Here is a 13,604-nt window from a genome sequence, read left to right as displayed (position 1 = left end):
AGTGACTACTACCACCACTGCCTTGCTGAGCCCCTGTACCACTGCTTACTTGGACCGGTGAAACAGGATTTTTGCCCCTCAGCCATTTGGCTCCCATCCTCGCACTGCTGTCACCCTGCTTACTCACGCCCACAGTATCAACTTGCTGCCTGCTCCGTTGCCTGACACACAAGCTGACACTCTATTTGCCTGACGGTGATGAATCCACTGCTACACCTGGCTCCCAAGTGTGATTGGCTACATCATTGTCAATTTGCTTTTCCCTGTCACTGTTATTCTCCTCAATGGTGTCAGTATGCACAGCTTGCCTACTGCAAGAAGCAGCGGATGTCTGCCCCACCTCTTCTTTACCAAGCAGCTGCTGTCTGTCCTCAAAGTCTTTGTCCTCGCTGTATAGTGGCGCTGAGCCCAGACTACCTATTAGATCTCTTGCTGAGGGAAATGAACAGGACAGAGACTGGTTGAGGACAGGTGAGGGCCGCTGACCTGCTCCTAGGCCATGCCAACTAATTGTTGTATCTGACAAACCACGGACTCTTGGCTGGGATTGTTGGGTTGTTTGTGTTGTTGATCAACACATTGCTGCTAGATGACAACGGCAGTTCTGGCATCACAGAGTCAGCCCTGCTGCGACGTCCCCTTACTATGCTGTGATCTCTGCCTCCTCCACCTGCCACCTTTCTGTCTGACATAGGTTTCAAATCCACGTAGTTGATTAACCACTATTTCTTGCTCTCAACTTTAGCAACAAAAAACAATTAAAATTTGCGTTATACAGATACCCCAAAATGGACACCCTGTAATTGGAGCAATGATCACTCTATAAACTATGTGGATTTGACACTTTATTTCTTGAAACAATTGCAAAGAACACATCCTGGGAGAGGAGCAGAAATCAATACAGCACAGCGCAGTAAAAGCAGCTAGACGCTACAGACAGCACATGCAGTGTAAAATGCCAAGATGGCTGTTGTTTTTATAGGGCTGTGTGACATCACATATGCCTGCCGGTCGCTGATTGGCTTACAGATCTGCAGTTGTCATCGAGGATGTTCCTTTCTCCTTTCCAGAGTTCTCTGCCCCATGTACCCACTGTTTAATGCTTTGTGCTATTTTACTGCAATAATCTGAATGTATAAATGAGCCAGACCATTGGACTTTTCTGGTATAATTTAATAAACTGCAAACAAAAGTTTACAACTAAATTGTCATACCATCTCATCTAAAGAGAGCAGAAATCAATAGAACACAGTACAGTAAAAGCAGATAGCCGCTACAGACAACACATGCAGTGGAAAATGCCAAGATAGCAGTTGTTTCTATAGGGCTGTGTGACATCACATATGCCTGTCCCCTCCCCCTCTCGAAGTGTTGCTTTGGCAAATCTGGGGTCTGATCTAAGACCCCAGCACTGTCTATAACAAATACCTTTAAGGTTCTGTCACAGACAGGACCATACAGGCACTTTCAGCCTATGTGATTGCATAGGCTAACAATGACAATACCCTCCAATGCATCAGTATTGCAGGATAATATAACAAAAAATTAAAAAGACAAGAAAACCTCTATACATACAACATTTACATATAAAAAGTGAAAGTCACCATACAAACCCCATACATCGCTGTTTCCGTAATTACGGGTACAATACAACAAAATTATTATTGAATCCACAAGATAAATGGCATGAAAGAAATTAAAACAAACACCAAAATTATGATTTTTACCTATCTTGTCCTACATAAAATGAAACAAAAAGTGATCAAAAATTGTGGTGATATAAAGGACAACAAGTCCCACAAAAAGTAAGCTCTTAACCAGCAACATAGACCAAAAATTAAAAGTGTTATGCCGCTTGGAAAATGGTGATGCAATAGTTATAGATCTTTCCCCCACATTACGTTTTATTCTACAAAATTTGTAACCTTGGGGTATACGGTAGACACCAAAAAAAGACAAAAATCAATTACAGAATTGATGTTATTTCTAAAACACCCCCACATACAAGTTAATAAATCAATAGGCCACAGCCACCACAAAATGGTATCCCTGAAAGATGCATCTCATCCCAGAGAAAATAAGTCCTCAAATGGCAATATCAATGGAAAAAACAAAAATGTTATAGTTCACAAAAATATAGCATTGAACCAGCAAAAAACTACAAAATTCTGTAGGGCAAAACAGGTTACTGCATGGCCCTCCTGCCCTTTTGTGCCTCACTATGCGCCAAAAGTGACATGCACATGTGGGGTGTCTCCATACTCCGTTTAGTTTTTATTGCTATAAAGCTCTCAACGGGTTATCATTTTTTCCAAAAGCTGTTTCCATTAGTTTGTGTGATGCAGATTTAAAAATGGAGTAAAATATAGGGGGTTTCTAATAGCATTTATTTCAAAGCTCATTAAAAACAAAATCCACACAAAAGTAATTTCTGAAATTTAAGAAAATTAAGAAAATTGATGTTTGATTTGTAAATTGTTTGACAATAAAATCACATTAAAATAAAATATCCAGGCGTTTTCATATTTTATAAACATATACTTATCAACCAAAATGTACCATTAACGTGAAGTATATGTGACAAAAAACAATTTCAAAATCATTTTGCTAAGTGAAAGTATTTATAACTTTGACGATACCGATAATCATTAGTGTTCGACCTCAGGCACATGACTATGAGGGAGATTCATTAGTGCTTCTACACAAGTTTAACCCCTTCCCGACATTTGACGTAGTATTACTGCATGGCGGGACGTGCGTTCCCGCAATATGCAGCAATACAACGACATGCTTCTGGCGCTGACTCCATAACGGAGCCGGCGCCAGAAGCTTCAGGTGTCAGCTAAATATTATAGCTCACACCCGCCTCTAACACCGCGTACGGAGATTTCTCCAACGCCGGTATTAACCCATAAAACGCTGCGGTCGCACTGACTGACTGTCAGGTGCATTTAACGGGAATCGGACCCCCCGCGGCACTTACCGGGGGGGTCCGTGGCTCCCATAGCAGCCCCGGGATCTGCCAGTGTCCCAGGGCTGCGCGATCCTCTTCCGGAGCCGAGTCCTAATACACTGTATTAGGTGAAGAATAGCTTGAACAAGCGATCAGAGGATCGCTTGTACAAGCCAACCTGTAAAAGTAAAGAAAAAAGTTAAAAACACTAATTAAACACACTTTTTCATAAAAAGAATTAATTAAATTAAATTAAAGTCCCCTAAATATAAACATTCCCTATACACATATAATAAATAAAAAAAACCTAAAAATCACCAAAACCCCCCACATATTTGGTATCGCCACGTCCGTAACAATCTGTACAATAAGTCCAAAACATTATTGAACCCGTATATTGAATGCGGTAAAAACAAAACCCAAAAAACTAAATTTTTAATAAAATCCCTTCACAAAAATGTTCCAAGAAGTGATCAAAAAAAGTTATGCGTGTCAAAATGGAACCACTGAAAAGGACAACTCAACACATAAAAATTAAGCTTCAAACCAGCTATGTCAACCAAAAAATTTTAAAGTTATATCTCCGAAAAGATAGAGATGCAAAACAAATGAGATTTTCTTTTTATTTGTTTTTTTCCAGTAAAATTGTAAATATATATTGTGAGACACTGAAGGGGTTAACTGTGGATGGGCGGTATGTTTCCCCTAGGTTTTGCTTCTATGCAAGGCCTTAGTGCTGAGGTGGGTTTGTCCAGCACCTTGGACACAGGTGATGGGAACAGCCTAATTAGCCTGGATAAAATGACTCAGCAGAGTTGAGTGGGTTGTCTCTCTGTGGAAGGAGGCTGAGAGGACACAGCTCTGACCTGTGTGTCTGGAGCAGCCACGTGATCTTTGTTTAGTGTGAGCTAGTGGACTATTTGTATAGTTAGCACCCTGACGGGTAGGTTTTCTTTTGTTTATTCAAATACCTGAATGTAAAGGCTGGTTTATTTTTGCTGCAATAAACGCAGGCGAGACCTGTTTAGGACTGTACCCTGGTGTCCCTGTCTTGAACTGCATCCCTGCACCCCGCTACCACGGTCTCTACTGGGCCAAATCCCCACATATGGTGCTTCGGATTGCGGGCAGTTCAAAAGACACACACCTGAAAGGCTCGTTACATCCTGCAACATTGCATGGCCTGGGTGAAAGCAGCAGGCAAATTGCAGGAAGAGTCCCAGGCTAATCGGCAGCTGCAGCAAGCCATGCTCCAGCAGCAGGAGGAGAGGTCCCGCCAGCAGCAAGCCATGCTCCAGCAACAACAGGAAGAGTCCCGAGCTAATCGACAGCTGCAGCAAGCCATGCTCCAGCAGCAGGAGGAGAGGTCCCGCCAGCAGCAGGAAGAGTCCCGAGCCATGTTCCAGCTGATGATGGAAAAGTTTTCTGGCGTTATGGCAGCACCGCAAGCGACGACTACTGAGGGGTCCCATACTGGTTTGCAAGGGTACCCGGGTGTCCAGCATTCCGCACGGGCTGCAGTACAAAAGGCTTTACAAAAAATGACGGCGACCGACGACGTGGAGGCGTATCTCACTGTGTTCGAGCGAGTAGCTGAGCGAGAGGAGTTACCAGCTGAGCAGTGGGCAGATGTCCTGGCACCGTTCCTGACGGGCGAAGCGCAGAAGGCTTACTACGACCTGAGTGAAACGGAGGCCCGTGAGTACCCCCAGCTAAAGGCGGAGGTTCTGGCTCGTCTTGGGGTCACCGTTCAAGTTCGTTCCAGCCGGGTCCACCAGTGGGCGTACTCAGAAAAACTACCCCCACGCTCCCAAATGCATGACCTGATCCATCTTGTCCGGAAGTGGCTACAACCAGAGGACTGCACCCCAGCACAGATGGTAGAGAGAGTGGTCCTCGACAAGTTCACCCGTTCTCTGCCCTCTCGGCTCCAGCGGTGGGTTGGACAGGCCGGTCCCACAAAAGCTGAGGAGCTTGTGTCCCTTGTAGAGAGGTATCGGGCTACGGAGGACCTTCTACTTGCCTCTCCCACACGAAGCAGTGCCAGTGACAGGGTCACCAAACCAGCTGGTAAGACTGCTACTGCGGAAAAGGGGAGACATGTCAGGTTGGGAGGGGGTTCATTGGGGAGCGTGGATACCCAGAAACCCAGTGAGGCTCGTGACAGAGGTCATGGCCGTATCCAGTGCTGGCGGTGCCATGAAATGGGCCATATTGCTGCCAACTGTCCACTGTCAGTGGAGCCAATGGACTGCAACCAGACCCGGCGAGTGTCACTGTTTGCCCGGCCGGTTCTGGCGGCCGAGTCAGTCACGGATGCAGAACCCCAAGTGTGCATGGTCACAATCGGTGGTCACACAGTGGAAGCCTTGCTAGACTCAGGGAGTCTGGTCACCCTGGTGCGGGGAACTTTGGTTGATCCTGGACTATACAGTGGGCGGAGAGTGGGAGTGTTGTGTATACATGGGGACACTCGCGAATATCCCACTGCTGTCATCAACCTACATACCCCTTGTGGTACTATTGCCCATGAAGTGGGGGTGGTGGGGACCCTGTTTCATGAGGCTATTATCGGCAGAGACTTACCTGTGTTTTGGGACCTCTGGAGACGAAGACCCACCTCAGGTGCTGTTGCAGATAATGGACGTCAGGTATGTCCGGCCTTGGCCCCTGAACCCTTTGAGGCCGATGTACCCACACCAGCAGTAGGGGTGACCCCATGTGATGAATTCTCTCCCCTAGAGGTCCTAGCTGGTGAGGTCGAGGGCCACGAGGAGGTGGCCGACATGCCGGACTTTGAGATTTCCCGTGAAAATTTTGGGGCTGCACAGCTACAGGACCCTACCTTGTTTAAAGCACGGGAGAATGTTAAGGTGATAAATGGGGTACTCCAAATACCAGGGGCTGACAAAATATACCCCCGAATGGTGATTGTTGGGGAACTGTTGTACAGGGTCGACCAGATACGGGGTGAGGAGGTTGAGCAACTTGTAGTACCCCAATCTCACCGTAGGCTGGTGCTAGAGTTGGCACACAAACATGTGCTGGGAGGGCACTTAGGTGCTGAGAAGACCCGAGAGAGGATCCTGCAGAGATTTTTCTGGCCCGGGGTGTGGGAGGAGGTAAACCGGTATTGTAGCTCCTGCCCTGAGTGTCAACTTACTGCCCCGGTGTCCCACTTCAGGAGTCCTTTGGTCCCGCTACCAATCATAGAGGTGCCATTTGAACGGATTGCAATGGATCTGGTTGGCCCCATAGTCAAATCCTCAAAGGGGCACCAATACATCCTAGTTATCCTGGACTACGCTACGCGGTATCCCGAGGCGATTCCATTAAGGAACACCTCCTCCAAAAATATTGCTAGGGAGCTGTTCCAGGTGTTCTCACGCACAGGCCTCCCCAAGGAAATCTTGACTGACCAGGGTACCCCATTCATGTCTAGGGTAATGAAGGAGATGTGTAAGTTACTGCAGGTCAAACAGCTCCGCACCTCTGTGTATCATCCTCAGACAGATGGCCTGGTCGAGAGGTTTAATAAGACCTTGAAGGGGATGCTAAAGAGGGTGGTCAGCAAAGATGGGAAGGACTGGGATTGTTTGTTGCCCTATTTGATGTTTGCCATACGTGAAGTTCCACAGTCCTCCACGGGTTTCTCACCCTTTGAGCTGTTATATGGCCGTTCCCCACGTGGGCTTTTGGATGTAGCCAAGGAGACCTGGGAACAGGAGAGGACCCCCCACCGTAGTGTGATAGAACACGTCTCCCTTATGCAGGACCGCATAGAGGCGGTAATGCCCCTTGTAAAGGAGCACATGACAAGGGCACAAGAGGCCCAGTCTAGGGTCTACAATAGGTCAGCCAGACTCAGGACCTTTAACCCAGGCGACAGAGTGCTAGTTCTGGTGCCCACCGTTGAGAGCAAGTTCTTGGCAAAATGGCAAGGACCATATGAGGTCATGGAGAAAGTGGGGGAGGTAACCTACAAGGTATCTCAGCCGGGGAGGAGGAAACCCGAACAGATATACCACGTGAACCTCCTAAAGCCATGGAGGGAAAGAGAGTCCCTGATGGCCATGGGAGTAGAAAAAGCGTCTGTCCCCAAGAAGGGGACACTGGAGGTAGGTGTACCCGATGCCAAGGTGTCTGAAGTACGGATCTCGGAGTCCCTCTCCAGGGCCCAGATTCAGGAAGCGAAGGAGTTTGTGCTCCGAAATGTGGATGTGTTCTCTAAGTTACCGGGACGTACTTCAGTCATCAAGCATGACATCATAACCGAACCCCACATCCGGGTACACCAAAAACCCTACCGGGTCCCCGAAGCACGCCGGCTTGCCATATCTAAAGAAGTCAGGCAGATGTTAGACCTGGGGGTTATCGAGGAGTCTAAAAGTGACTGGTCGAGTCCTATTGTGTTGATTCCCAAACCTGATGGTTCCCTACGGTTCTGCAATGATTTTAGGAAGTTGAACGAGGTGTCCAAATTTGATTCTTATCCCATGCCCAGGGTTGACGAGTTGATAGAACGACTTGGACAGGCTAGGTTCTTCTCCACCCTTGACCTGACGAAAGGGTATTGGCAGGTGCCCCTTACTGACAAGGCCAAAGAGAAGACCGCTTTTGTTACTCCTGACGGGCTTTTTCAGTACGTGGTACTTCCCTTTGGGCTACATGGGGCTCCCGCCACATTCCAGAGGTTAATGGATCTCGTGCTAAAACCTCACCGGAGTTATGCCTCGGCCTACTTAGATGACATTATAGTCTATAGTAACGACTGGGAGAGTCATCTAGCCAAAGTACAAGCAGTGGTAGACTCCCTGAGGGCAGCAGGGCTGACAGCGAACCCCCAAAAGTGTGCACTGGGTCTGGAAGAGGCCCGTTACCTGGGGTACCGTATTGGGCGAGGGGTCATCAAACCCCAAGTAAATAAAGTAGAGGCGATCCAGCAGTGGCCACGACCTTTGAGCAAGAAGCAAGTGAGGGCTTTTCTGGGCATAGTGGGCTATTATCGCCGATTTATCCCCGATTTTGCGACAATAGCGGCACCCCTGACTGACCTGACTAAGGGTAGCAGGGCGGTGATGGTAAAGTGGAGTGAAGAGGCTGAGGGGGCGTTTCAGCGACTTAAGACGGTTTTGTGTGAGGGACCGATACTGATCACCCCTAACTTCACCAAGACCTTTATTGTGCAGACTGACGCTTCTGACGTGGGCTTGGGGGCTGTCCTGTCCCAAGTAGTGGAGGGTGAGGAACATCCTGTAACATTCCTGAGCCGCAAGCTCACACCCCCTGAAAAGAACTATAGTATAGTTGAGAGGGAGTGCTTGGCGATAAAATGGGCTCTGGAATCCCTGAGGTATTACTTGGTAGGGCGGCAGTTTACACTGGTGACCGATCACTCTCCCCTAACCTGGATGAGTCAGGCCAAGGAGAGGAACGCCAGGGTCACAAGGTGGTTCCTAATGCTCCAGAATTTTAAATTCACGGTGGAACATCGAGCAGGAAAATTGCATGGGAATGCCGATGCCCTATCCCGTACCCACTGTCTGATGGCCAAAAGTGTTCGTCCCCACAGGGTCAAACAGAGGGGGAGGGTATGTGAGACACTGAAGGGGTTAACTGTGGATGGGCGGTATGTTTCCCCTAGGTTTTGCTTCTATGCAAGGCCTTAGTGCTGAGGTGGGTTTGTCCAGCACCTTGGACACAGGTGATGGGAACAGCCTAATTAGCCTGGATAAAATGACTCAGCAGAGTTGAGTGGGTTGTCTCTCTGTGGAAGGAGGCTGAGAGGACACAGCTCTGACCTTTGTGTCTGGAGCAGCCACGTGATCTTTGTTTAGTGTGAGCTAGTGGACTATTTGTATAGTTAGCACCCTGACGGGTAGGTTTTCTTTTGTTTATTCAAATACCTGAATGTAAAGGCTGGTTTATTTTTGCTGCAATAAACGCAGGCGAGACCTGTTTAGGACTGTACCCTGGTGTCCCTGTCTTGAACTGCATCCCTGCACCCCGCTACCACGGTCTCTACTGGGCCAAATCCCCACAATATATAAAAACTATAAATGAGGTATCACTGTAATCGTAGTGATCTATAGAATAAAGATAATATAGTATTTTTAGTGTACGCTGGACGACCCCAAAAAAATAAAAAAAAAAGAAACCCAAAATTGACAATTTTCTTTTCCTCCATACATTAAATAGTTAATAAAATCTCATCAAAAAGCTACAGACCCACTAAAATGAAGTATTTGTAAAGTGCATCTCATGTCGCAAAAAATGCCCTTATATGTCCAAATTGCCGACAGAATAATGATTTTATAGCCATTATAAAGTGACACTGAATAATCTGCTCTGAATGGCGCAGCTTCTTTTTTTCGATGCCCTGGCGTGTGCCCATACAGTAGGTTACCAACACATATGGGGTATTGTTATACGCGGGAGGGATTGGGTATCAAACTTTGTGGAGCGTTTGGGATTTTATCCACTGAGAATTTGTACATTTTATGAAAAACAGATTCATTTAGCCAAAAAAATTTCATTTCGAAATTGCATCCCATTTTGTTTTAACCCCTGTAAAACAATTAAAGGGTTAACAAACTTCATAAAAAGTTGTTTTACGTATATTGAGGGGTGTAGTTTCTATAATAGGGTAATTTATGGAGTTTTATTTAGGCCTCTCAAAGTGACTTCAAACCTGAGCAGGTCCCTCAATAGCAGTATTTTGCATTTTTTATGAAAATGTGAAAAATTGCACCTGACGTTCAAAGCCCCATAAAATCTTACAAAAATTAGAGTATGTATAAAAAACCACAAAGTCATAAAATAGACATTCGGTGAATGTTAATTATTATGCTTTTTGATGTTATGACTTTCAAAAATCAAGAATTTTTCCAAATTTTCACCAAATATCTGATTCTCATAAATAAATGCAAAACATACCACCAACATTTTTTAACTAAAAACCATATGGTGCCTGATTCACATGTTCTACATATTGTTATGAAACCAATTACTAATCATACTAATACAATTTAATGCCTTCTCTTTCCTGCCTTAATATTGAGGCATTAACCTATGAGCTTTTTCAGTAGTAGTAGTAGCAACATTGCATTATTCTACTGAGCAACATCTTGTCATCCTTCACCTCAAAGGCATTGACATAATTTCTAACAAATGTATTCACTTCATCAAAATGGCATGGATTTTCTGCCAATGGCTGGAGATAAGCCACCTTGTTTTGGATAGCTTTCAGTAAAATCCTCCCTTTGCTAGATCAGAAGTGAAGCCAGAAATATACAGCCAAGTCTGGAGATCTGATACTGAGTTTAGTTATTCTGGAAAAATTATCACACTAATAAAGTATTACCATTGGAACTGTCTTAAAGACATATTTAAGCAATCTCAAAATATATTTAAAAATGTTATTATACAATTTGTATAGCTAATATGGTTTCATAATATATGACAAGAATTATAAAATCATACTTAAAAATCAGTTTATTAAGAAAAAGAGAAAATAAATTCTATCATGGGTTGCATATTATTTTTGGTATCATTACCAAAGAGTTTAGATAAATCACCAAAATTGTGTTAAACCAAAATAAACAATTCTGTTACCTTGCTAGACACAGTCCAAGAAATCTAGAAATGCAGTATGCTTTTATGGAATTTTAACTCTTTAGGGCTCCATTACATAAATATACAAGACGCTGTAAATGAGTACTCTGTGCCATGCAAGTATGGCATGGAGCTGATGCTGATTCAGTTGAATCAGCATCAAAAAATGCAGTAGAGGTGAGTTCTGATATGGGTATTTACGCATTAAATGCCACATAACCCATAAAAAGTTGTCTAACGTCACAAAAGGACATTTTAAAAATGATGCCAACATAAAGCAAAGAAAAGGGAAATGTTCATAACTAATGTGGGTGGTAAAACTAGCTCTCTGTAAGGCAAATAATTTAGATTTTTAGATTTTGGATCATTGCTTCAAGAAAGCTGTAAATATGCAAATGCACACACACACATAAAACAATAAAAAATCCTCTGGAATAATCTGGCACACTAGTGAACAAAAATGATTACTTTATGTTAAAATGATAGATAATAGAACCTACCCAGTTGTAGTCAATGGGCTATGTCTGCTGAGATAGATTTGACACCACTATTTTATAAGAATGTAAGTACCTGCATGGATGTAAACCCAGCATAAGTAGCAACAATATGAAATAACAACACAAATATAATTTTGAGTTGTATTATAAGGGAATTCTCTATTCGGGAAACCTTGGGGCCAGAGAAGTAAACAATTACAAAGGGCACATATTGGTATAAAAAACCTTTCATATCCTCCCTTACATAGGGCGAACTACAGGTTTGAATGGAAATCCTTTTAGTATTAAAAGTTTTTAGTAAATCAACCTTTATGATTTACATGTCCAATGACCATCCTAACTAGAAATTCTACTATACAATAGTGTTTCCTTTAAAAACATATCCACCAGTCATGGAAGTTCTGTTCTACAAGGTGATATATATGTTGTTCTAATTTTTGATTGGAGTAAACAAGAGAAGCTTTGCTTTAGAATAAACTATATAATAGACTGATGTCCTTATTTTCATATCTTCAACAATCCCCCAAGGAAAATGTCTCTTCTATAATGATAGCATTCCATTATCACAAAAGGACACAAGGCAAGACCTTTTTGCAATGGGGAAAGATTGTGTGGGTGGATAAAGGATGATGCAGCTCTATCTCAGATTATTATCAGGAAGTAAAATACCATTGCACTATAAGAGATATTAAACTTCAATACATAAATTATAAATACATCTCAATAGAGAATTCCTCAGACTATTCTGCAATATTATAGCCATAAAGCAATTTCATTAGGAGCAAGATTGTTGTTTTACTAGGGATTCCACTTCCTAAAAGGAAAACATCAAATTTCCACAGAAATTGGGAAAACATTTATAAAATGTTGTAATTATAATGCATACTAGCAGCAAAATAATTCAAGTCAGGAGAGAACTTACAGTTCAGAATTTTTAACAGAGCCACAGCTATAACTTTTCAAACATAAACAATGTAAAATATTACCTTCTTAAGATATAGGATTCCCTCTCTTGTTTCTTTATCTGTGGATATAGAAAAAACACCATCTCCATTCACTATGGAATATCTTATGTCCGCATTAAGTCCAATGTCTGCATCAATAGCTTTGATTTTCCCAACAGCTGAGCCAACCTGAGATGATTCTGGAACAAACAGTTGGTAATGTTCTGTAGAAATATTTGCAAGGAACAATAATCATTATACATTTGTGACAAATCCACCAGTTCATCTTAATGACAAAAAATGTACATAATTACATGTGCAGATACAGCTCAAAGTCTCAATCAAACATGTTCAAAGAGGAGATCCAAATGTATGCCACCTAGTCCTGAACCTTAACAGGCCTACATTCAATAAAACAGTAGTGATGTAGCATCCACAGGATACTGTTTTAAAATATCTCCTTTGTTAATTCCAAGACATACATAGTGAGAGCGCCACCTGATAAAACATTGTACTATCATATATGCTGGAAAATAAAATGCTTTATCCCTTGTCATTTAAAAATGCCATTGACAATGTCAAGTTAAAGCTCACAGTATAACCTTAGGTACAGATCTTGCAAATATTAGATTGACATTAATCATATTAATTCTCACTAAAATTGCCACTAACTTGAGACCACTAAGTATATCTTAGTTAAAGAGTATTCATGTTACTACAAAAATATCTTATTTATTTATAACAAAACCAGAGATGTCAGAAAACCTAGCCTGGTAATGAAAACCCCCACTGTGTTGAAAATGGTGAGGGTTTGAAAAACCAACAATACTTGACAAATTTAATTACACAATGAATTAAGCTCCCTTTAGGGAGATCCCTTTAGGAAAGAATCAGTACTTCTCACATTTTTTAAAAAATTGAGTAGCAGCCTAAAATACTGAGCAAGAATTGTGAATAAGGCAAAAGCTTCAATGTGACTTCAATACTGTGGACTATTGATGCCAAGTAATTGATAAAATAAATCAATAGCTCCACAAATGTCACTCAGTTGGTAAAATACATGATCACAATGTGCCTATGACCTTACTGTATATGGCAAATCGGGCCAACTTGATATGTCTAGAGTTAGTTTGATAATAAACCAATGTCTTTCATCTGACTCCAATACAATTATGTACAAGTTCAAAGTGTCCCATGTTCATGAGTCACAAGTACCATGTTTTAAAATCAAATCTTGACCAGCATATAAATAGTTCATATCATCAAGGTTATTATGATTCATATTAGTGATTGATCATTTTATTTTTATGATATGCAGAATATGAAGTTACATATATTTAATTTCACTTTAATTACCAAAGGATTATGACTTTGCTCTGACCTATGAATAATGAGTCATTGCCAAGAAACTAGAACAAGAAACTAGAAACTAGAAAGTAGGGAAAGCAGTAAGTGAAAGATGCTCTGAAAGATTTACTCTGATTCTGATTTGTTAGGATTAAACATTTATTTTCTATTGTCTTTTCTTTTTTGCTCCTAATTAACAGAAATGAAACAGTAAATTAAAAATTGCTTCCACCAAATATGTATATATTT

At 42.5% G+C, this 13,604-nt stretch overlaps 1 protein-coding gene across 2 annotated transcripts in view; it reads right to left on the bottom strand.

Moving 5' to 3' along the window:
- Nucleotides 1-13,604, bottom strand: part of LOC140133101 (cadherin-18-like) — a 332,044-nt gene that overhangs the window by 62,108 nt on the left and 256,332 nt on the right. For both annotated transcript variants that reach the window (XM_072152759.1, XM_072152760.1), the window contains exon 6: nucleotides 12,051-12,232. In XM_072152759.1, the coding sequence (XP_072008860.1) occupies nucleotides 12,051-12,232 (182 nt within the window). The remainder of the gene's footprint in view (nucleotides 1-12,050; nucleotides 12,233-13,604) is intronic.

The sequence above is a fragment of the Engystomops pustulosus genome, chromosome 5 (genome assembly GCF_040894005.1).
Source record: "Engystomops pustulosus chromosome 5, aEngPut4.maternal, whole genome shotgun sequence".
NCBI lineage: Eukaryota > Metazoa > Chordata > Amphibia > Anura > Leptodactylidae > Engystomops > Engystomops pustulosus.
Note: the sequence above shows the minus strand (reverse complement) of the source record. Positions and strands in the feature narration are given on the sequence as shown.